Source organism: Columba livia, chromosome Z (genome assembly GCF_036013475.1).
Source record: "Columba livia isolate bColLiv1 breed racing homer chromosome Z, bColLiv1.pat.W.v2, whole genome shotgun sequence".
NCBI classification, from domain to species: domain Eukaryota; kingdom Metazoa; phylum Chordata; class Aves; order Columbiformes; family Columbidae; genus Columba; species Columba livia.
The window spans coordinates 63169018-63192182 of NC_088642.1; the positions used below are offsets into that span (position 1 = coordinate 63169018).

The window sequence follows — 23165 nt, forward strand, 5'->3', positions numbered from 1 at the left end:
GCTTCTACTCTCTCTCCTCAGAACTGTACAAATACAAAGACAGATTTAAAAAAACACACATGCAATTATACATATCATATTATAAATGTTCATTGTACATTTGATATATTTGACAACATGGGAAAATAGACAAAGGGCACAATCACTCCCAAGATGTATAATGAGCTAGAAATTATTTTATTAAATCAGAAACGCATGCACATAAGAATTAAGCCTTTATTATTGTGTTAAAGGTTAACTCTGTTCCCAATATGAATAACATGCAGTAAGCACTAACTACAAAAAACAGAATCTAATTTTTTTCATGTTTCCAAAGCTATCAGCATCCTGTTCATAGCGCATTAAAAGCATTTTGAAGAAGCAGAGGGAAAATAGTTTCAGCATCATAAGATGAAAACTGCCAATGTTTTCTTTTCACGCAAAAAGAAAAAAGGGATCTCAAAGCTGGAAAGTCCAAACCACATAAAAAGATAATGAAGTACATAGCAGCAAAACACTTCACACTGATGAGAGAGTATTTTAAGATATACCGCAGGGACTGATTTTGTAACTGAGAGCCTACTCCTTTGGTAGCTCTGATTAGATCAGAATCAGTGGTTATGATTAATGGAGCTGGCAATTTTTTACTTCTTCAAAACCTTCCTATATGCATGTGTCATTTTAATTCACTACACAGAATTTTCACTCTCATCAGCAAAATATTTTACCCAAACTGATATAAAATAATTTAAATGCAGAGAGACACTAACAGCAAAAAAGCACACATATAATGTTTTGTGAGTCAAAAGATGATGGGGTGTCATCATCCAACCTTGTTAGTGTTGAACTGAGAAGAATCAGCAAACGGGTTAGTACTGCTGAAGAGAGCTGGCCTACAGAAAAGACTGTTCTGTGGAAAAGGCAGGGCAGGGTTCTAAAAAGAAAACATAATAAGCAAACTAAGCAAAAACATTTTTAAACTAACCCTTTGTGACTCATAAGCAAAATACACTTTTAGCAGTTTGAGATAACCAAAAAATGTCTGCTTCCCGCACTTTGCTACAGACGTGAAAATGAGCAAAACTGTATTTGCTCCATGTTTGTATCAGCTATGGTTAGCACAGCATAGAGGAAATGCACCGATCCTCATATCTGTTCTAGCACACAAAGTGCATGAAGTGAAGAGTTCAGCAACATGAACAACAGAAAATTTACTTGCTCTGCTATTTGTACAATTTTGTCCAAGAATCTCAGCTTCTGGGATAGTCTTAGGCGTTAGTTAATTATAAAATGGTGGGTTTCTGGATTAGAATAAACAAAATAATTTGTAATAATGCAGTAGATTTAGTTTTATTTTAAAAACCACAGATTGTCATAATTTGATTTACCTCTTGTGGTAACACGCTCACTGTGAACTTGCAAAAGAGGAGGTTTAATATTATTAGGCATCTCTACACAGACTTAATATCTAATAATAACTTTTACAGATCGCTTTGTACGTGTGTGCATGCATCTATTAACTTTCTGAATTTAACAGAATTTAATTCCTCTTTAAACAATACAAGGTACTTTTTTATTATTATTTAACACAAAAAGAGTTTTCCTATTTAGACAAAATTAAAGGATATAATTTTATACTGTTATCTATTTGAGATTGGAACCAGTTTTATAAAGAGGGGACAATTCTGACTTTGCATACTATGTTGGAAATAGTGCTCAGTGTATACTTAAAAATAATTTCTACACTAGGTGTATCCATCTGGCAATTGCCTCAATGTATAAGGGCTGTATGTTTAACATTGCTGGAAAATAAAAAGCATAATAAGCAGAAAAGAATGTGAAAGACTTGTAGCATCAACTGATAAATTTGTATCGTGGTAATTTAATCCAGATACATGTTGCTGTTTAAAAACTCTGGTATCTTAAACACTCCTGAAAAGAGAAAATGCATCCTTAAATGTGTATCCTCGTCTCATTCTGCAAAACAAAAGGTAATGTAATTTGGTAAGACAAGATATGTCTTGGTTCTACAGTATCTTCAGCAACAAGAAAGCAGAGCTGTGCATAAACAATGTTTCTTCACTGGCGACTCACTCAGCGAACAAGCAGTTTCCCTGCTGTACACCATCACTTTCTGTTTACACACGTGATTCACATTTGATTTTGTCTTTAATAAAGAGAAGTCTGGGAAAAGTAATTTGCTAGTGCAATGATCCTATTACACTTTTACTATTACATTTGTCATCTATAAACAATTTTTAAATTGTATCTTGATGAAATTTTAAGCAACTAAAATAAGCATCACAAACATTTTGTACATAAACAGTGGAATCCTAGTAAAAGAGAAAACAAAAGATTAGACACAGTAATTCAGAATCTTGCCTTTTGTATTTTGTGTAATGAGGGCATAGCACCTAAAATACTACTGCTAGCTCAAAATGTAATCCATGCAGCTGCATTGTATTAATATACTGACTACCGTGATAAAATACGGAGCATCTGAGTTTGCCTAAACAGCTAGGTTTTAAACAGTGTGCATGAAGCATGCTTTCTTGCCCAGTCTGGGACATGAAAAGCAAATACTAAAATAAAGGCTATTTTTCCTTTTACTGTTTTGTTGTTGTTGTTTGTTTTTTGTTTCTTTTTTTTTTTCTGTTTGTTAGAGGTTTGGTTTTGTTGTTGTGGTGTTTTGTTTTGCTGGGGTTTTTTGTTTGTTTGTTTCCAAAAACAAACCCTAAAGTAACAGGATTTATTTTACCTTCATTTTCATTTTTCAACTAACTTGTTTTCAGCATTTTATTAATGTGTCTAGGATGCTAAGGTATCAAAAAAAAAGCAAGCATTTCATACAGCATAATGCTGTAACCCTACAAATTATCCATAACCATGGTGATATATTAATTCTTACTCAGCAATACTCAGAGCAGTATAGTATGAAGCACAGATTTGATGGATAACTGCTTTCCAGCAAAACGATACATCAACTAGTTTTTCACAGCCTGCTTGTTTTATTTGGGCTATTCTGGAGTACTTTATTTGGCCTATTTTAGAGTACACTTAAGATCTCTTTAACAACTTCAGGAGCCTGAATGAAGAAAATAAAGGGGAAGAAACTGACTCATTAGCATCACTTGAAACTGACTGCCTTGCTAAATATACAGTGGTACCATATTAAATGCAGGCAGCTAGCTATCTGGGTGACTGCACATGAATGAAGGCAGGAAATTCTCTTTTAGGATCTTATTATAAAGTACAGATGCAAGTTTCAAAAAAAGACAATAAATATAATCCCATTTACGAAGATCACAACACAAATCGTGTACAGTAAGAGCATTTCCAACGTTTCTGCTTACAGAGAAACAAGGGTTTGTTAATAAACAGTGCAGAAATAACCAACAAGCTTAATAACTGGAAAAGAAGAAGAACAAAGAACTACAATTAAAAAGAGCAGAGCAGCATTCTCTAAATAAATTCTGATAAAGTAATGGCATAATTCCCACCCCAAAACGGCCTAAACATTCAGCAGTGGAAATTTTGTTCACATCACAGCAAATGAAAAAGCCTTATTTTAGTAGCTTGAGTATCAGTAACCAATGTTCAACACAGATTTTTCATGCAACTTTACCTTGGATGACTGATGATAAAATGGGTTAGTAGTTTTCTGCCCACAGGGAGCAGAAGCTGAAGAAGAGCTATAAAGAGACTCTGGCTGGGGAACAAGAGTTATGAGACAACTAGTAAATAAACATGCAGCTTACACAAATTCTACAAAGAGGAAGTTTAGTTTCTAGTGATGCAAGCAACCTATATTAAAGCTCAGAAGCTTTTCTCTGCAATGTCCATGCAGCTTAGTGACGGAAAACTTCCGTGTACTTCTAAGTCCTTTCATTAATGTCCAATGAATTTTTTAACAGGTGCTGTATTTCTGCATGCGCTCCTCAGACATGCTGTCAATCTCTAAGAGCTGGTTTTAGTTAAGACTCCTACTCTGCCCCCCAACAAATTATCTTTCTTGAGGCTTTTCAAAATAGTTTGAGGACGGCGTGCTGGAGGGTAATTCCAAATCCAAATCGATTTCATTCTAAATGGAAATAATACTTAAATCAAATCTTTGTTCCTACAATAGCTGAGATGGAACTTACAGGATTAAGTATCCCATTCCCAAACACCACCACCTTGAACATTAGTTTCATCTATTACTAGGTATTACATCTCTTCTCATATGCTTTATGCTTACCCTTGGTCTGCTTATAATGCTCTGTACCATAAAGACTACAGGATTGCCTGCCTTCCGTATGGCTTCCACAGCTTGTTCATGGCTGGCATCTCTGAGGTCAATTCCATCCACCTGTAATTGGAAGGCCTCATCTTAACATTGCAAGAAGCTACAAGAACCATGAGTCAGCTTTTGTTTCTCGTTAGGGAGCTCTGACTAAAATCTACGCCCAAACCTCTGTTACTGGTTTCTATTGACTTGGCCTGAGGTCTCACACACACAGGTTTGAGATTTCCAAAAGCCCTGAAAGGACATCAAATAAATATTCTCCATGGTTTCAAAAACAGGTTTTCCAACATTCTTGGTTCAGGCTCCTTCAGTTTTTCCACAGGCAACGAAACAGAAGAGATATGATAATAAGAATTGATGAAGTAATCTGAGGAGAGTGCTAGCATTTGCCAAATATCGCTTCCTGTAACTCCTATCTGAGAATTACCTACCTCCCAGGGCTTCATGAGATTTACAAACTGAAACTTGTTAGGTGCTGGAGGGTCTTTCACTATGGAGTATTATGTCAGTACAGTGTACTTTTTTCCATTTTTTTTACATTCTTTTTTGGTAAGACCGATTTTATCTTCTAGACAATTTACCTAGAAGTCAGACTTCTAGATCAGAGCTGAAAACTTTCTCTCTTCTAGAATAAAGCATTTACAAAGGACGGCTAAGGACACTTTTTTCTCTGGTCACTTTTCTTCACGCCTTCTTCTGTATTGGTGTGTAAAACAGGTTGCCTTGCAATCCAGACAAGAACCATATTATGGTGAAGTTAGCATCAGTAAAGCATTGTCACAACGACCACAATAAAAGCCAGAAGCTAACATGGAAAGGTTATTTGTTAGTGGCAATTCTTGCACATGAAGTTATATAATGAGGATTACCCCTGCCTTTTAACTGTCTAACTCTACCATCCAATGTAAATAAAGAGAGAACAAAAACAAACTGAGAAAATTCTAAACCTATGAAGAACTGAACAATAACACTAAGGGTCTCCAATTCCCTCTCTGAAATACTGTATGCAGTAGCAGAGAGAAAAGCCTAGATATGCCACAACTTGAGAAACTGAAGGAATCTCTTCATGAACAGTCACATTAACAAAGCATTGCTTACTTAATTTCACTCACCTACTTCAACTTCTACAAGCATCATTGTCACAGGCAATCACATAAAAATCCAGGTATTCAGACATAATGAATGCTCTTTAACCTTGTGGCCATCAAGCAAAATTCTACCTCTGAACTTGTTATACACTGGAAACTCTTTCACCCTGTTGTAGAAAGTACTACCTACATTAAGGTATTAATTCCAGAGCCTTTATATGGCTCTTGTAGCAGACAATAAACTGCAATTTAAAGCAAGCCCAGTCTGATCCGGGCGAGTATCACCACCTCCATCACCCTGCTGGCTATGTTCTTACTGATGGACAGTCAGCTTATGACATCCAGCAGAATGAAAACAAGTGCAGTTCCTAATGGAACACTGGAAACAGGGAAATGACTGACTGATAATCACCACAGGAATTACACACTCCTTTCAGTGTGTTCATTCTTCAATATCTTGAAGTGGCTGCACGAGCACAGGATTGTCTAAGCAGAAAAGAAATTTAGATAAATCCCTCCCTGCAACATCACTGGCTACCCTGTCCTCATGCATGTGCACAATGCTCGTAACTTCCTCTGGATCAAACGCAGCATTCTTCATGTCACCAGGAAACAAACTTTATCTCCCTTAATTCCTGCACAAGATACACAAATATGAAGTGATTTGATTAAGATTCTTTAAGGGAGAAACAATCTTGGCATCTGCGTGATTTGCTATTCACTGGCCACTTCTGTTGCTATGGTAAAATCTTTCAGCTTCACTAAACTTAAGCTTTTTCCTATACATTCTGGCTTTAAAACAGGCAGGTAGAACTGCAGACTTTGTAGATTCATGCTCACACAGTCAGTCATCTATGCTTTAGGATGTATATTCAACTTAAAGTTGTCTGCACACAAACATCAGCAGATGGTACTACACTCTGTATGGCTCAAGTGGTGCCAGCTGGAGCAATTACACAGCTGTTGGGCCACGATCACACATCCATCTCAGTGTCTCCAGAGATGCTGAGGGTATTGCAAGCAAAAGGCACTTGGCTTGTACCTCCACGATCCGATCTCCAGTTTTCAGTGTTCCATTTCGGCCAGCTGGGCTGTCTTCCAGGATATGCTTGATAAAGATCCCCCTCATCATTTCTCCATTACTCAGGCGGCTACCCATCCCTCGTCCTCCAACAATGCTGATCCCCAGTGACTTGCTGGGCTCTCTCCAGAGCTCAACCCTGTTGTGACAAAACAAGCACCAAAATAAAACAAAATCTGTTGGGATTATGACAGTGCTGCACACTGAAGACACCTGGATTTGCACAATGGTTTAAAAACATTCAGAAATAACTCCTCCTTGGAAAGTTTTATCAGGAGATATCTACTGAATCGCTCAGAAAGTCCGTGATTATGTCTACTGTTCACTTCATTTTGGATTCTAATCAAAAATTTGAATCCTTCTCTTCATCTCCTCTTACTGGTTTCCAGAGAGTCAGCCTACAAAGATATATTGCTAAAGCATAAAGCAATCAAGAAACTGCTAGATTGCAAGGATCCAGCCAAATGGCAGTAAAAATCAACTCCTGCAATGCACAATATACAAAAGTGCAGCAATTCTGTTGTTTCCTTATTCCTCTTAAAATATATTACAAGTTACAATATTTTTGAATTGCAGATTAGATTTTATACTGCACAAATAGATCTGCACTCACTTTCTAGGCTGGTTCCAGTTAGTGAAAGCTGCATTTTGAAATTCACTTTCTTCTCCCTCACCCTCTTCACGTTCTGGAAGCTCTGGGAGTTCCCTGCTGATGAAGAGGAACAAGAAAATAATTTTTAAAGAACCCACCTAATACCTACATTTCACTGCAAAATTTCATGTAGCGGATCACCATGCCAGCATTAGAATTTGTAGACAGGATTCATGTAAAAAACTTATTTTCACGTGTCTGTTAGAATAAATATAGTATTGGGGGATTCCATGTCCACTTATCTCTGCAATTCAGTTGCTATCAACTGACAACCACAGAAGATTGTATTTTGGAAATAGAACCAAGTCAAAGCTGAAGGTAATTACTTATTGTTTCCAAAATGGAAGAAATTACAACAGCAACATTAAAAAACTGCTTTTAGACATAAATTTCAAGTAAACAAAAGTTATTAGTTACTTTGAATATTCTGGCCTACAATTACAAATTTTTGAAAATCAAGGAAAAGGACAGCATAACTAATTCTTTTCACTATGTGTTCTGGAGAGAACATAAATGCCAAATTCTCACGTTGGAAGCACTGAGTATTTGTGGCAATACATAAATTAAATTGCACAGTATTTAAAGATGTTTAGGATAAGGCAGGTTCAATCTCCTTTTCGGGTAGATCAAACAGCTATAAAACAGCCTCGTAAAAATGTCAAAAAAAATTGCTAGTCAAAGCTAAAATCATGTTCTGAACAGCTTTTCAGTGTAATGGTTGCTGGTCTGAATAAAATCATCCATCTTTCAGCTTTTCTAAAATAAAACTTATCTTCCTCAGCTGTGACAAGTATATGGAAAGACTTACAACTGAGAGCCCTATGGGAGAAAACAGTAAGTCTTTTGACTCACCTGACAGCATGTGAAGGAAAAAGTTCAAGTGGCACAGCTCCCTCTGTCTGTTGTCCCAAACTGGCCCTGTATTCGTCTAAATTTTCTGCTGGCACATATGTAATACTGCAACAAAATGGGACACGATTAAAGTAGCATGAGGACTGTTGGATGGGTGTGAGGAATGCGTATGCGGAAGGCACTCTAGACTACTTCACACAGTCATTGACTTCACAGCCATAATGCTGGTATGTCGGGAACAGGAGCTAATCCTCTGTGACTGTGCAACAAATATGCATTTATGGTTAAATTAGGTAGCTGAACAGCACATTATTTTCTGAGGGCTGGTCACTTCATTTTAAGAAAATGGTGCTTGGACAGTGACAAGAGTGTAATAGGGACAAGCTAGCTTTAGTTGAAACAGATTCCTCGTGCAAAAACAAACACTGAATGATGCATAAGGTGTGATGCACCATTAACATTCCAAGTGTTGGATTAAACAGCTTCTGGAAGTTCGCTTGCAGAAGGTTCTGTGCTTTCCTGGGCAGTTTTGATTCTATCTCAAGCTTCTGCGCTGGTGGTGAACAATACTGTGTGAGTTTGGACATACGAATGTGCTACAGCACACCACCTATGCCACCAGGAGCAATACCCTGCTCAAATCATTCCTTCACCCCTTCATGCACTTTCAACCAGCTTGGGACAGTCAGACAGTCATGTTTCATCAGCCAAATTACATGCAGATTCCTGAAGCCCTGGTATAACCCCATCACGTTTGAATGCCAGAAAAGAAATGGACCAATAGACTGAGGAGGGGGAAACAAAGAGAAAAAAAAAAAACATTAAGGCATGAAGAATACTTCTTTAAAAACTTCCCTCTACATGCAAAACGAAATCATGATCTAAACAGGGCTACTTAGATGGCCCTCCTTGCTTAGTTTTCTTAAAAAGTTTTAGTTGTTTTATAAGCAGCTTAGCTATCAGATCCAAGTTTGCCAAGAAGGCTGACAGAAAACACAAAAAAAAGGCTGTCCTCCCATCCATCACACGGTTAGAAGAAATATAAACGTATTTCCCCACAGAACAGATAGAGGAAAAAAATCTGGGCCACTTCACAAGGACACGTAAGCTGCTGAGGAGACACTCCTTCAGCTTCCACTCTCTCACTTACTTACTTGAAGCCCTCTCCTGTCCATCACTCCCTGACTGGAGTCCTCTTCTGTCTATTATTCCCTGGCTGCCACTGATTCCCACTCTTGCTGGTTTTCTGCTGAGCACAGCAAGCAGTATAAGGTAGAGCAAATAAACTTTTAAATGACTAATGCTGTCAGTCCAAAAACATTTTACCAAAATTATCATAAGGAACATCTTCCTTTGTCTTCTTCATCTGTGCCCAATCATATTCCCTACCTCCTTTCACATCTACCATATCTAGAGAAGTGCAGAAGATGCATAAATAGGTGCCTAGGTGATGAATAAGAGTGTGTTGTTTTGACTGAAAGTGAGTTAATTTTCCTTTTTGTAGCTAGCATGGCCGTTGTTCAGATTTCGTTTGAGAACAAGAAGATAACACCCCAGGACAATGTTTTTTCAGTTGTTGTTGTCTGGGAGCCAAGGACTCTTCTGAGCTCTCTGCCCCGCAATGTGAGGCAGCTGGGAATGGGGAATAGATGTGGCAGACTTTGACTGACATCCAGACTGATCAATGAAAATACTCAATTCCCTTAGCGTCATGCTTCATATTTAAGGAGAGTTGGAATTTTTCCAGTTAGGGAGACAGAGGGGGAGAAGGAGGCCTGTTCCAGTTCTGTTTAATTTCAGTGGAGTTCTGTTTGGGAGCTCTTTTTAGTTTGGCCTTTTGCCACCTGGCTGTTTTGCAGATGTCTCTGGGTCTTTCTGCCCTTTTCTCTCTTCCCCTCAGACTGGCTGCTCGGTAAGTACGGGGTTTGTGAGGAACTGCATTGAGTATATTTTATTTTATATTCTATTTCCATTTTATATATATAGATATAGATATAGGTATAGGTAAAGATATAGGTATAGATATATAGTAGTAGTAGTAGTGTTTTATCAGTATTATTTTGTTCTTTTATTAAACTGTTTATCTCAATTTCTGAGCTCCTTCCTTCCTTTTGATTGTCTCCCTTATTTGGGACTGGGGAGGGAAGTGAGCAAGTGGCTATCGTGGTTGTGATTGCCAGATCAGTTTAAACTGTGACAAGGAGGAACTCTCCAGTTCTTTTAATGCAAATTTCTAAACCATCAATAATATAAACATCTTATTTTCCTTAAGACTCCTCCCTTTTTTTCTTTGGCCACTTTTCAAACATACAAGCATTATGTCCTTGACAGAAAAGTGTTTTTATTTTGAACTGCTGGGGAGTTAACACACACTAGGGAACAAACATTCAGCACAAGATCACTGACTCTTAGCAGTCTTTCCTGAGGGCACTCCAGCACTGGGAAACATGCAAGACATGCAGCAGTTATCTGCAAAGCCCTATCAGGGAAATGGAGAGAAGAAAGGGGGGAAAGAGTTTTTGGAAATAATCACTACTACTTCTTAGCCATCTTCAACTCCAAATGCACTGAACTATAGCAAGGAGCTAGGATTAATACTATGGTCTCAAAACCCTCATGGGGCAATGCTGCTGCAGAAGCACCATGCACTAAGTGCATAAGAATACCTTGCCTCTACAAAAGCTATGAGATGTGCAAGCTACATTTCAATGAAAGAAAACATATCATTCACCCTGTTACATTCACCCATTTTATCCCTGTCAAATTCATCAATTTTCACCCTGCAAAAGTAAGCAGTAAATAATGTATTTTCCCCTGAAAGACAGCTGCAGTAAAGAAACCAGAACTGCAAGCAACACTTCTGCTGTCTCAGAAGGCTTGGACAATCCTTTTCATGCTAAACTGCAGCTGGAAGATATTGTTCCAAGTATGGAAAGGAGAATGGCAGACTCCTAAAAAGGAAACAGATATGCCCAGATTCAGCCTGGGTGTAGACAGTAGAGTACAATGATTGACAGCAGAGCATCCAACATTTTTAAACTGTTATCCAGTCCTTTTGTTCAAGGAGCACATGGCAAACAATTATGCAGGGTCTCAAGTTCCAAGGGTAGGAGTAGTCCTTACCTCATACTTCTGTGCGACATCAGCATTAGAGATCATCTAAGGGGGAGGTAAACCACATGCACTCCAACTTCTGGGACACCCTGCTGGTTTTCATTGTATGAATGAATAACTGACATTGTGCTGGGACATCCAAAAGGTATGCCTCAAAGGATGAACTAAAACAGCCTTATGTACTATTTACAAATACCTCCAAAAAGCTCTCTAGGTGGGAAAGCTTCCCTTTCTGTGTACAGCACAGGAACTTGGAAGAAAAGAGGTTCACTCCACCGTTTTGAAAAATGATTTAAAATTGAGCAACTGAATTATCTAATTGATTCCCACAGACAAGTCACATTTAGATAGCATCAATGGGAGCTGTCTTTGGAAAATTACATTATTTCTATTCTAGTGCCTAACTACCGTTCTAATTGTCTAATTGCAAGCACTCAAAGGGAACATTCAATATGTTTTTAACTCTTTATTCTTATCTACCGCTAAACTTCAATAATGCTTCAGCTACTTTAGAAATATAAACCAAATCGCTTATTTGCATTTTGGAAAAAAAAAAAAAGCATAACAAAGAAAACTAAATAAAAAGGTATATTCTGTGTAGGAGTTCACCTTTGTTTCTCACTTATGATTTCCAAAGTTCAGTTAACTACAAAGGTTTCCCTAGCTGCTTCTGTTAGCTAAGCTGTATTACTTATGTGCCTGCCATCCTCCCCTCTCTCTCCTTTGCATGTTATTAATGAAGGGAAAGGTTATACAAAAAAACAAGCTTTGCTGAAACTTAGTTTTAGGAAATACGTATACCAGAAAGTTGTCTTTACTAAGTGGCTGTCAGTCCTGCCTCCTGCGTTGTGTGACAGACAGCAAGGCCAGTTTGTACTAAAGACCTTGGATTTATATTTGCCAGCAATTTTTTCGCTGTTTAGTACTATATGGACAGACAATCCACAGTTATCAATTCCATCACTTGCTGTATAGCTACTGTAGCTCACTCCTGGAGGTCACAGTGATGTCTGAAGATATTTAGCATCATCCTGAACAGCTCAGCATGCGACTGGGGTGATGAGTGGCCCAAAACAAGAAGGGTCTTGGGCTCCTCTGGTCAACTCTGTTGATCCTTGTGCTGTAAAGTGGAAATAAAAATCCACCTAGGCACCCAGATGGTTCAGCTGCAAAACGGACTGGTAATTTCCTTAATACAGTCACAGGGAAGAGAGTAAGAAAAACAACTGGCAGGCAACAGGGATGAAGACACAAAACAAGTGAGCGACTGCTCTATTATGTTGTTTCATTTCTTATCTGGAAGAGAAGTTAAAGTTCAACAATTTCAAGGGAAAGTATATGCAGAGTTTAGTCATTTCCTCTCTTTCGCAGCTGTAAAGTTTGAAGGAGAAAGTGTTCTGGCTTCCTTTTTTGAGAGATGCAACCACCCTCCCGCACCCAGAGATATGCACTAGCAATGAAAGCAGTGACAATGAAAACACCAAAGAGTGTACATATGAAAATATCTCATAAACACAACACCACATGCAGTACAGAGGAACATTTATCACATGCTTGACTGAACAGTCACACAAAACCTTGAAACACCAACAAACCAAATAACAAAGTATGGAAAATGTTCAGGACAAATTACTGTCATTAACACTTAAGGTCTAATTTGAACCTTTTCATATATGAAGGAAGTAAAATATAAGTGCCACAGAAAATATGACACTGAGATTAATCCAGATATCAGTACATGATACTCATGTCAATTCTAGCAGTGAACCCTATACATACACACAGACATACACAGACACACACACGTGCTCTGAGCACATCTAAGATGGCTGTCACAGGTGAAATTTTAAAATATTATCAACAATTGTTTAGAACTTTTTTCATACCAGTCTTAAGAAGTACACTCCAATCTTCAAGCTGAAAGCCATAACCATACACAAATACACACACTAATACTTGAAAAAAAATATATATACAAACATCCACATGTGCAGCCACATGTGCATGCACATACACAGACACACACACAGAATATGTACCTGTATCTGGATATATCCCTGACATTACTATGGATGTCATAAAAGCATGGAATGATTTTACAGACAAATTGCAACATAGAGCCATAATGAGTTTCTGAATCGCCAATACTCACACATAAAAGAGGGCCTGATCATCAACAGGTGCTGGAGAAGATCTAGAATGTGAAGCATATGATGCAGCATCTTTTTACAATGATGTTAACAAATATCAGTGTCTCATGCTGAATGTGAGAGGCATATTTATGTAGTTAAAAGTATGAGCTGCTTTTTCTTTTTTTCTCCTTTTCTTTTTTTTCCCCCCATTCTCCACTGGTTCATCTACACCTCCCTCAGAAAGCATCTGCTCTTTATTGTTGTCTATAGCAATGGTATTAACAAGCACAAAAAATGGAAATGTAATCTATCTTCTATTTCTTGATCAAGAATTCATCCCCACCCTTCATGCAGGTGAATTCTGATTCAGCTCTGTAATTATCTGACAGATGTTACAAGCAGCTGCTGCTGAACACAAAACCCTGGCTATTTTTACAGAAATACAAGAGCTTCTGGCAAGGTGGAGTGAGAAGTGAAATGGAATGCATTCTGGCAAAGCCACACATCTGGTTTTCTACACACAAAGCAGAAAAAAAAAAAAATCTAAGTCTGAAACTCAGATTTCTGATTCTTAAACGATTCAAAATCAAATTTCCTTTATTAAAATTTAAAGCAGCCTCTTTGTGTCAAGTAAGAACAGCTTTATGTTTTCTCACCAAATGATGTTTGCCACTAAAACACTGCTTTGAAATTAAAATAATTCAGCTTAATCACTCCTGGGGGACACTCTTCTACCCCAAAAAAAAATCAGTCTGTAAGTTAAGGTGCAAAATTTGCAGCCCTGTATGGATTAAGAAGAATGACATCAAGACAGCCATACCTGAATGCTGTGAAACCCCATTTCCTGAGGAAGACACCAAAGAGACTCAATTTGCTTATTTGAAATACTGCCCCTTAAATCGCAAATCCTGCATGGTGGTGCACTACATTAGCTCTGAAATGACATCTACGCAGGTCTGTATTCCTCTCAGCAAACAAGAGCTATCATGAGATAATGTTCCATATCTCCAAATTTCTGATTTGGGACTTTACCAACATGTTTGTATCACAATATTTTTCTGGGATCTTGTATAATACCTCTGATAGTACAAATTACAGAAAAGTTTAATTATGCTGAAAAATTTTGTACTAAAATTATGTAGGCCCCAAAATGCTGTCTTTATTCTTACAAGACTCCTTTAGAAGCTACCAAAGGATTTGGTCTTTCATTTCTTTGAAGTGCAGAAGATAGCTTCACTTTAAACTCTTATGATGGGAATGCACTGAAGAACATAAATATAAAATGAAAGACAAAATTCTTAAGAACATGAATAGCAACTGCCCCTTTTCTGTGAGACGTTTCAGAAAGAGCATGTACTTTTTCTAGAAAATCTGAATATTCACATCTGAGACAAAGTTTTGGTATTTCTGACATATCTGTGAAAGACTAAGACTATTAAAAAACCCCATAGAGTCACACTAGTGTAAAATGCAGCAGCTGTTAAAGGGTAAGCACAAATAATGAACACATCTGTGTTTGATCATGTAACTGTGGCACTAATAAAAGACTCTTCAGCGAAGAATGGTGCTATGGCATCTGTGTATCTAAGCAGACATACACACACATGCACGCATACATACCAACTGATTTCAGTCATGGCAGTCAGAATTATAATACAGTTTGAAAGACTACAATAATAATCAATGCCATATTTTACCAACACTGACTCGCTCATATTCATGACAGCATTGACAATAATGTAATTCATTATATGAGCATACCCCAATATTTAAACAAGCTGGCATTAAATCATAATCCTAAACATATGACAGCTATGGGGCAGCAAATTAAACCTACCATCCACAATGAAGATACTCTGGCTACCCGTTTACAAAATGCTAGGTCTCTTCAAAGCTAGAATACTTCTGGGGAAGAATGCAATGTTCTGTAGTCCATTTTAAACTGTCAGAAACCACACAGTTACCTGCAACTGCACTGAGACTGAACTGATCCCTTTCAAGGTGACCCCCCTAAATAAGTATAGGTTTCTATCACAAACATCTTCACTAGTCCCATTTACAGATCTGACTCAATCCATGTTACCATAGGTTTGAGAAAAGCAGCTACTAGATTTTTTAAGCTGCAAACCCAGCACTGGTGTGTGTAGAGCACCATCCACAAGCTTAGAACAACTTCATTTCTAGATAGCGTGTGTGGGCAAAGTTAACTCTATAACCACATCAGCCAGAAAGAATTATACTCCAAGATAAAGTTAAAATTCTGTAAACTGAGTGAATTTGAGAAGAAGAAACTTTCTCATCAAGCAAGTAGACTTTCCAAAGCTTATATTCACTACTGCAAGTTTAAAATAGTATTGTCAAGAGCAGATATGTATGCACTACAGCAACAAGCTCCTTTGTATGTACTAATAAAAACTTGGAAGTGACTTCACAAAACAGACAATTTCTGCTGTTTTTCACAGATGTACTGAAAATGTTTAAAGTATTACATTTCTGCATTAACACCATGTGTCATACTTTCTGTCTGGCAGCCAAAACCATTACAAAGATCTCCATCAAATGAAATCACTGGCCACGACAGTCCACCTTTGAGAAAACCAAACACCTTGAGGAAATTCTGACTTTCTTTAGAGGAGTCATACTATGAATGCAAAACTCTGACTAATCCCATTCTTTCATTAAAACCAGGAAGGGCAGTAATGATGATGATTACTAATGATAGTAATAACTTTTCTAAGAACAACCAAAGCCTCTCACACAAGTGATTTTATCTTTCAAACCCAAGAAGCTGTAATCTGAAGGTGAATTATCCTCCTGAAGCTGTAAATTAAAAGTAAATTCACGTTGTAAAACCAGACAATTTTAATTTAGAACACTTGCATAAATAACCAGACTTTGATTATTAGCCTCTTCCTACCACAATTCATCATGTAGTTTTACCTACTTTATATCTGGTCCAATAAGTGAATGCCTCCTTAGCATAGCCCGGGCTTGTGCATTTGTTAAGTTCGTGGTTGATTCTTCATTAATGGACAGGATGCAGTCTCCCACACCAATCCGTCCATCGCGACTTATTGAGCCTCCATGGATGATGCTGCGGACTATCATTCCTGAGCCATCCTTATTAGAACTTACTGTCATACCTATAGTGAAAAATGCACAACACAGTTAATAACATCATTTGGGTCCCAGCTCTGAGTGCCAAGGGAAAAAAATATAACTTGGGGCATGGGACGTAAAAGCTAGCCAGCCAACCTGCCAGTGCCAGTAAGTCTGAAGTGTTGTTCCTCCTGGCATTTCCTTCTTTCCAACAGGGGACAGCACTTACAAATCACAATCACATTATCGTTACCTTGTGTTACTTCACATGCCAGGCTCAACATAAAAAAACTAAGACGGGAAAATTTAAGTAGAAAATAAAAAATGTAATGAAAACGCTTCTAAACCAGTCAAATTTACCACTCTTCTGAATGTTTCACTGAGTTTATACACCATATTTCAATTTAGTTTATGATAGTTGTCTTTGGAAAAGAGGTGAAATGATTAAACAGTTGATTAGGTGCACAGGCCAAGTACAACCACACATTTATTTTCAACAGAAGGCCTGAATCAGGTCCCACTGAGACAGTGGCAGCCTTCCTGCTCCCATAGGCGGGCCATTGCTTAGACCCAGAAGAGCATTCTGGTTTCTGTCAGAGTCCATGCACTACTGATGGGTACAGTCCACTATCTGAGTTACACCACAATCCCACCTCTGGCACAGCAGGACACTACTTCTCAATGTTTATAGACACCACTTAACTCCTCTTTCTTCTCACTAACAGAAAATGAGACAAAAGATGCTCTTCTCCCCCCTCCCTCATGTGGAGCCCATAGGGACCTACTTGTGGCTTTACATCTTTGTGACTGTTCTCACATGCATGAGTCGTCAGTATTACTTTCAGGGCAGCTGGAGCTCACGAAATCAACCCTGATGACAGTTTCACAAAAAGCTGTTCTTCACTAAGACAATGAAAAGGTAACTGAAGGGCTGGCAACCTGGAGGTCTACCCAGTGGATTTCTACCATCTTAATACTGTCAATGTCTGGTTTTTTTTTTTTTTTTTATGTGCTAACATGGAAGCTTTCCTTTACCAACAAGACAAAGCCACTGAAGTGAGAGCACGTTATAAAGGAACACCTATTGAAGAAGGAGGCAGTGAATATTCTAGTATGTGTTCTCCTGGCTTTGCATGTAAACATCAGGCTATCAAGCACCAGGAGTGTAGCTGTGTCTCTGCAAGCCATATGGTGTTTTCCAGACTCAAAGACACTGGCTATGATAAAATTCTAACCACTTATATATACAAACATGGCTACAGAACATAACAGACTGAACACTTTACTCTGTGATCTTAGACCCTGGTTGAACAGAGTTTAGAAGGCAGCTTTAAGCCCCAGGCTACCTACAGCAGACAACCATAAAAACATCTGCCTATTTATCTCAGAGGAAAAAAAAATACTGTTACCCATTTAAACAACACTACTCTGGATATTTATTTGTGCTTTCTAGGATAATAAAATTTTCTTAATAGTGATGGCTCCTCAAACCAGCTTGTAGTTGAGATTAACAAAGCTGTCTAGAGTATGAGAAGGTGGCCCTGACTAGAAAGGAACTGCCCAATAAGCTGCTTAAGACACAGGAGAACATGTACCTTTCTATTTTGGTATGAAGAAATCAAGGTTTATCTTCTGGAAAGACTGAAAAACCCATCTTCATGATGGCATTTTATATTAAACTGATGAAAGAATACAGTGTTACAATTGACTCAAGATTTATATTTACAATTTGCCAGGTAATTACATCAGCTGTGGTCAGGTGTCATTTGAACATGGGTATATCAGACACACAATGCCACTGATTTATTGCCTTGCTACTAGAAACAGCAGAGGTAAACTGCTATAACCGAGCCTTTAGATAAGTGATGTTATAATGTTGAGCACATTACAGATGGTATTTACAGGTGCTGTACTGGGGTGGTTCCCCCAGTGTTTACACTCACACACTCTTTCCAGCAACCATCTCTTGACAGATCTGATCACACAGGTTACTCAGTCAGATCTGAATGTAAACACAACCCTGCAACAGAAACAGGCAGCATGTACAGAAAAGGAAACCTTCTAAGAAACAGCTGAAATGTGGTTTGAAATTCGGAACCTAATTTTGCTGCTTGGTTAAGCCAGCAACAAACAACAGTATTAGTGAAGCTAGTGTAATATCACTTTAGAAGAACCAAACCCCAGTTTCTATGCTGACATCCTCCTTTACAACAGATCTGCAAGGCTGATGTCACACTTGGGATAGCTACAGTTTCAGGTTAAAAATGCAAATGCCATTGTCAAGTGCCAAATATATCACACAGGACAAAGGCATTTCAGCTCTTATTGCATGTAAGTGGTCTGTCCCCTTACCTTTTAAAAATCGCAATCAAAAGGTCAGAGCTCCAGCTGTGGCTGGATTTGAAGAACTGTTGCAAGCTATGGGTGACACCATTTAAAAGGAAAAAAGAAGTGACAGTTTTCAACTGAAATAATTGATGCAGCTGCAGCTTTCAACATCACTCACAGCTCATGATTTAGCCCCTTTTGTAAAACTCAAAGTTAAAAGCAGTGCAGCCATGTGTGTAAATTGGTCACCATGCCCAGGCCAGAGCACACTGAGACTGGAAGAAAAAGACTACAGTCAAAAGCCAGGAGAAAGCATTCACTTTCATACCATGTATACATGAGAGGCCAGTCTTACTTTTCATGCATGTAATGTCTGTCAGTGTGCATCCTGACCCAAGTTTGTATTTTTATGCTTTATTATGCTTGACACGAAATTTGCTTTGTTCTTTGCACTTAAAATACTGATAGACATACATGAAAAACACTGCTCCGTTAAGAGGTTATTGCAAATAAAACTTTCTTAAAAAATCTAAATGCCTGGAACCGCACTGTGACCTGCGCTTTATATAGCCTGGCAATGAGATCAATAAAGGCAGTAGTTACCCAGCTACTTCACACCAATGAAAGACAAAACTTATACTCACATCAGCTTTGCCTACAGTTTTATATTGCAGAGGACAATTTTAAACCAGATCAGCTCTTGATCCAGTTTGGATGCTGATTGTATCACAAAGTAGAAGGGGATATGGAGCAGACTGAGCATCCACCCATCAGATGGCAGTCTATTCCAGGTAGAATGAATTACAGCATCACAGCATCCCACCCACCTCTGCACAAGAAGGAAGTCCCAAGTGGTGATGGTTTATGAACAAGAGGCCCATGGGCTCCCTTCGGGGTGTCTTCTGTGGAGAACCGATCATAAAGCATTTGTGGAATCACCACAAACAGCCAGCACCCACACAAACTCCTGACCTACCAACAACACAGTCTTCAAAGACAAGCAGTTGGCCAGACGAAACAGCAACAGGAACCTAAACTGAAGCAAATAAACACACTGGCCAGCAACGGGAGAGGAGCGTCACTGCCTCCCACCACAACTCCTGTCCTGTGTGGGCTCTGAGAAAATCCCTGGGAGGATGTTATTCCTGTGTTCCCTCTCACACTGCCCAAGACCACACCAGAGACCAGGACAGGACAACAAAAAACAGTTCCATCTGTTGTGCCTGTTCAATCCAAAACGTGTCTCTAGTCAGTACGCTCAGGAAGTTGCAGATTGCAGATATCTAAAACTCTGAATTCTCTACAAGATTATAATATCATTGAGCTAAAAATATTACCCATTAAATACATCTACGACCCGATTTTCAGAAACACTAAGGCATTTAAGACACAAGTACAAATATGTACGAAGAAAGTGAACAGCTTGTTTACACACTTTTGACCATCCTCAAAAATCATTCTGGTTTTGTGTTCTTACATATATTTGAAAGTCTAGTCTGCAGCTCTTTGACCAAAGTGTTCTCCTACAGCATTCCCTGGCTATATCTCGATCTTCCCCTATATTATATAAATGTGCAGACATTAAAAAACAACATATTAAAATCGTTAACATTTAGGAATGACTAAACTCTTTCACAGGAAAAAAAATTCTCAGTGAGACTGGACAATTTACTTTGATGTTCATGGTAAACAGGGTAAGAGCAGCAAATGAATATCCTGTGCTTTCCTCACTAGAAATAAAATCTTTAGTCTTTACTAGTAAAACAGGGAACACGTGAGAAAAAGAGAAAGCCATACATCTGAAGAGGTTACAAAAAATGTTAGCTAGCTTACCTAGACTTGAATTGCCTTTTGCAATTGTGATAGTCTTCTCATACATGTTTTTGACTGAATTTGGGGTTGTAGAACTTCCTTCTGAAGCTAATGGCCATCTCTTTTCCATTAAAAGCACTTGATCCTAACACAAGGGAAAAATAATATCAGTTCAGAATAGTGAGATAAAAATAGAATTGGACATACTGATCTCAACCCATTTTACCTTATACAAAAGCTGGGCGTGTAGTTAACACAGACTCCTTACAGACACTGGAGAAGTCAGTCCATCAAAGATCAAACATGAGGTTTCTATTTTCATTCAGGTAATACAGCAAATCTACCACAAAGTATGCTTTTAATTTAGGGACATCAATAACACTCTTAAAAATTAGTGGGATGAATTCAAGGGCACTCAGACTTTTTCACCACAGATGTCTGACAATCTGCCAGTGCTAAAGAAACACATCTTGTAAGACATTGCAACTCTTTTAAGAATTTTCTAATAAATCACTGAGTGGACAAAAAAAATAAATACATGTCACAGTCACTGTCATATAAAGGAACATTATGTTTGCATACTGTGGCATCACAGGCCAGTTTGTGAGCTGAACTACACAGACCTGTGCGAACATCAGGATGCAAGTACCGCACAGCACTACTCCTGGGCTTCTCAGGTCTGGTTTCCAGCTGTGCACCTCCTCCATGCACCCATCCCTCTGCAGGGGTTAACAGGGGATAAGAAATGTCCCCTGGCCTGCGCAGTGGGTACACTGTGGTACAGCAGTATTAGTGCTGTGAAGCATAAACAGACTTTTATATACCACTGTATGACCAGACTCTGGGACTTTACTATCTTCACACCATACATTATCTACTGCTTTGGACAGGTCTAAATCTGTAAGTTTTGATGCAAACTACCACATCTGATGGACATTTATAATCAAACAACCATACATGGCTGTTGGCCAGTGTTGATTTCTATAGACAATTCTGTGGTTTAATATAGCTTTGCCATGAGTTTAATTATTAGTTTAAAAAAAAAAAAAAATCTTTACTTTTCCAGTGGGATCAAACTGCATGGTAGTAGCAAGGCTTGTATTTAGTGCAATTTCTGTTGTTGTCTGAGATGCAGTCCATGTTGCTGTGTTTTCACTTTCATTTTGGTTGATATCCGAAACATCCGGAGGCAGAATATCCTTTTTAGTAAAACCATTTGTGGTTTCTAGGCTATTGTCCACTACAGACTTCTGTTCCCTCACTCTCTGATTCCGATCCATGTTGTACAGATTCTTGTCAGATGCAAAGAAATCAGTTGCAGCATTTGAACATTCCTCTTCAACAGACTGTTAAACACAGGAGACAAAAAACAATCAACACTCTCTTGTGGTGTAATTTAAAAGTACATTCCATGCTAAAATATTAAATTAATCTCACAGAATTTAAATATATTTGTTGTAACATCAGTGTCTGCAACAGGTCACTACAGGCATTTTACTATAAAATTTACTTGGTTCCTCAGACAATTTCTTCTGTTTTAAAACACCAGAAATCAATGAAAATAAGGTTACTGCTGAAGGCCAAGTTCTAATTTGGTACTCATCAATAAATCCCCAGTAATTTCAGCAAAGTAATGTCCAGTCACACATTCTCAACAATTCCAGCAAGTTACTAATATTAAAGCATCCAGATGTCTATCTTAGGTAGAAGAATTCTGCAAGACCAAGGTCTTTACTTGCAAAACACTTAGCAAGCAAAGCGCAATTTCAAGCAGCTCAGACAATAAGCATACAATCTAATTTTTAGGGAATAGAAAACTTCCCTAACACTAATCATCCATTTAACTGAGTAGAAACATATTTTAAATACAACTAATCTAAATACAACTAATCTGTATGATGCAATCAACAAAATAATTTCCAACGTTTTGGAGAACAGAACACCACAACTACAATCCATTTGTCTTATTTCATTGGCTTTCAAAGTAAGTTGAGATATCTACTTTTAAGTCTTTTTTGTATCCCTTTCAAAATCAGTGAAAACAAGACCAAGGTCGTTTTCAAGATTTATTCCATATGCCACATATACATATTAGAGTTGCCATATATGCCCATTTTTGTTTCACTTGAAAAAAAAAAATATCCAATGCAGTAATATTTGAAGACAAAATATTTCAGGAATTTATAACTACAGCAACATGCAGTCTCATTAGTGCATCTGCATTACTCTGACTTTAAGTATTCTTTTTCATGACCTGTTTTCAAAGTGACACCAAAGGCATTCAGAACCTGTCAAATGCCCTGCAGTAAGCAATAGCTTAAATATCCTTCCATTCCTCATAGTATCTAATAGCACTTTTAAAAACTTTACTGCATTTCACTTGCTTCAGAAGTCTTATTTTATGAGCAGGTATTCTTGCTATGGTTACTTTGTGGAGTCACTCGTAACTGCGAAGCATAAAATGTTACTTGATGAGAACTTTGTATTCACTTCATAGTGGCACAGAGAGGAACACTGAAAAGCGAGGACCATAACCTTTAAATAAACCATGTAAAACGAAACCTGCTCTAAGTCAACACTGAAAATAACTTAAGACTTCCTAGAGCATCAACGTGATATATAACGTAATCCAGCCTCTATCTCATAAAATGCTTCTTAGCACGCAAAATGCATAATCCATTTAGGTAACAATTATAGAGTTAAACAATGCAATCTGTCTCACTGGCACAGCAGAGATGTGCTT

At 38.0% G+C, this 23165-nt stretch overlaps 1 protein-coding gene across 38 annotated transcripts in view; it reads right to left on the reverse strand.

Annotated features, from left to right (window-relative positions):
* Positions 1-23165, reverse strand: part of MPDZ (multiple PDZ domain crumbs cell polarity complex component) — a 102629-nt gene that overhangs the window by 26199 nt on the left and 53265 nt on the right. For 9 of the 38 annotated variants that reach the window (XM_065046103.1, XM_065046098.1, XM_065046099.1 and 6 more), the window contains 10 exons: positions 21481-21768; positions 20444-20567; positions 16128-16326; positions 13204-13245; positions 7938-8042; positions 7047-7142; positions 6395-6572; positions 4217-4327; positions 3605-3688; positions 812-913 (listed from right to left, as the gene is read on the reverse strand). In XM_065046103.1, coding sequence (XP_064902175.1) covers positions 812-913; positions 3605-3688; positions 4217-4327; positions 6395-6572; positions 7047-7142; positions 7938-8042; positions 13204-13245; positions 16128-16326; positions 20444-20567; positions 21481-21768 — 1329 coding nt within the window. The remainder of the gene's footprint in view (positions 1-811; positions 914-3604; positions 3689-4216; positions 4328-6394; positions 6573-7046; positions 7143-7937; positions 8043-13203; positions 13246-16127; positions 16327-20443; positions 20568-21480; positions 21769-23165) is intronic. The other 29 variants (XM_065046120.1, XM_065046116.1, XM_065046115.1 and 26 more) reach the window with 14 other exon arrangements.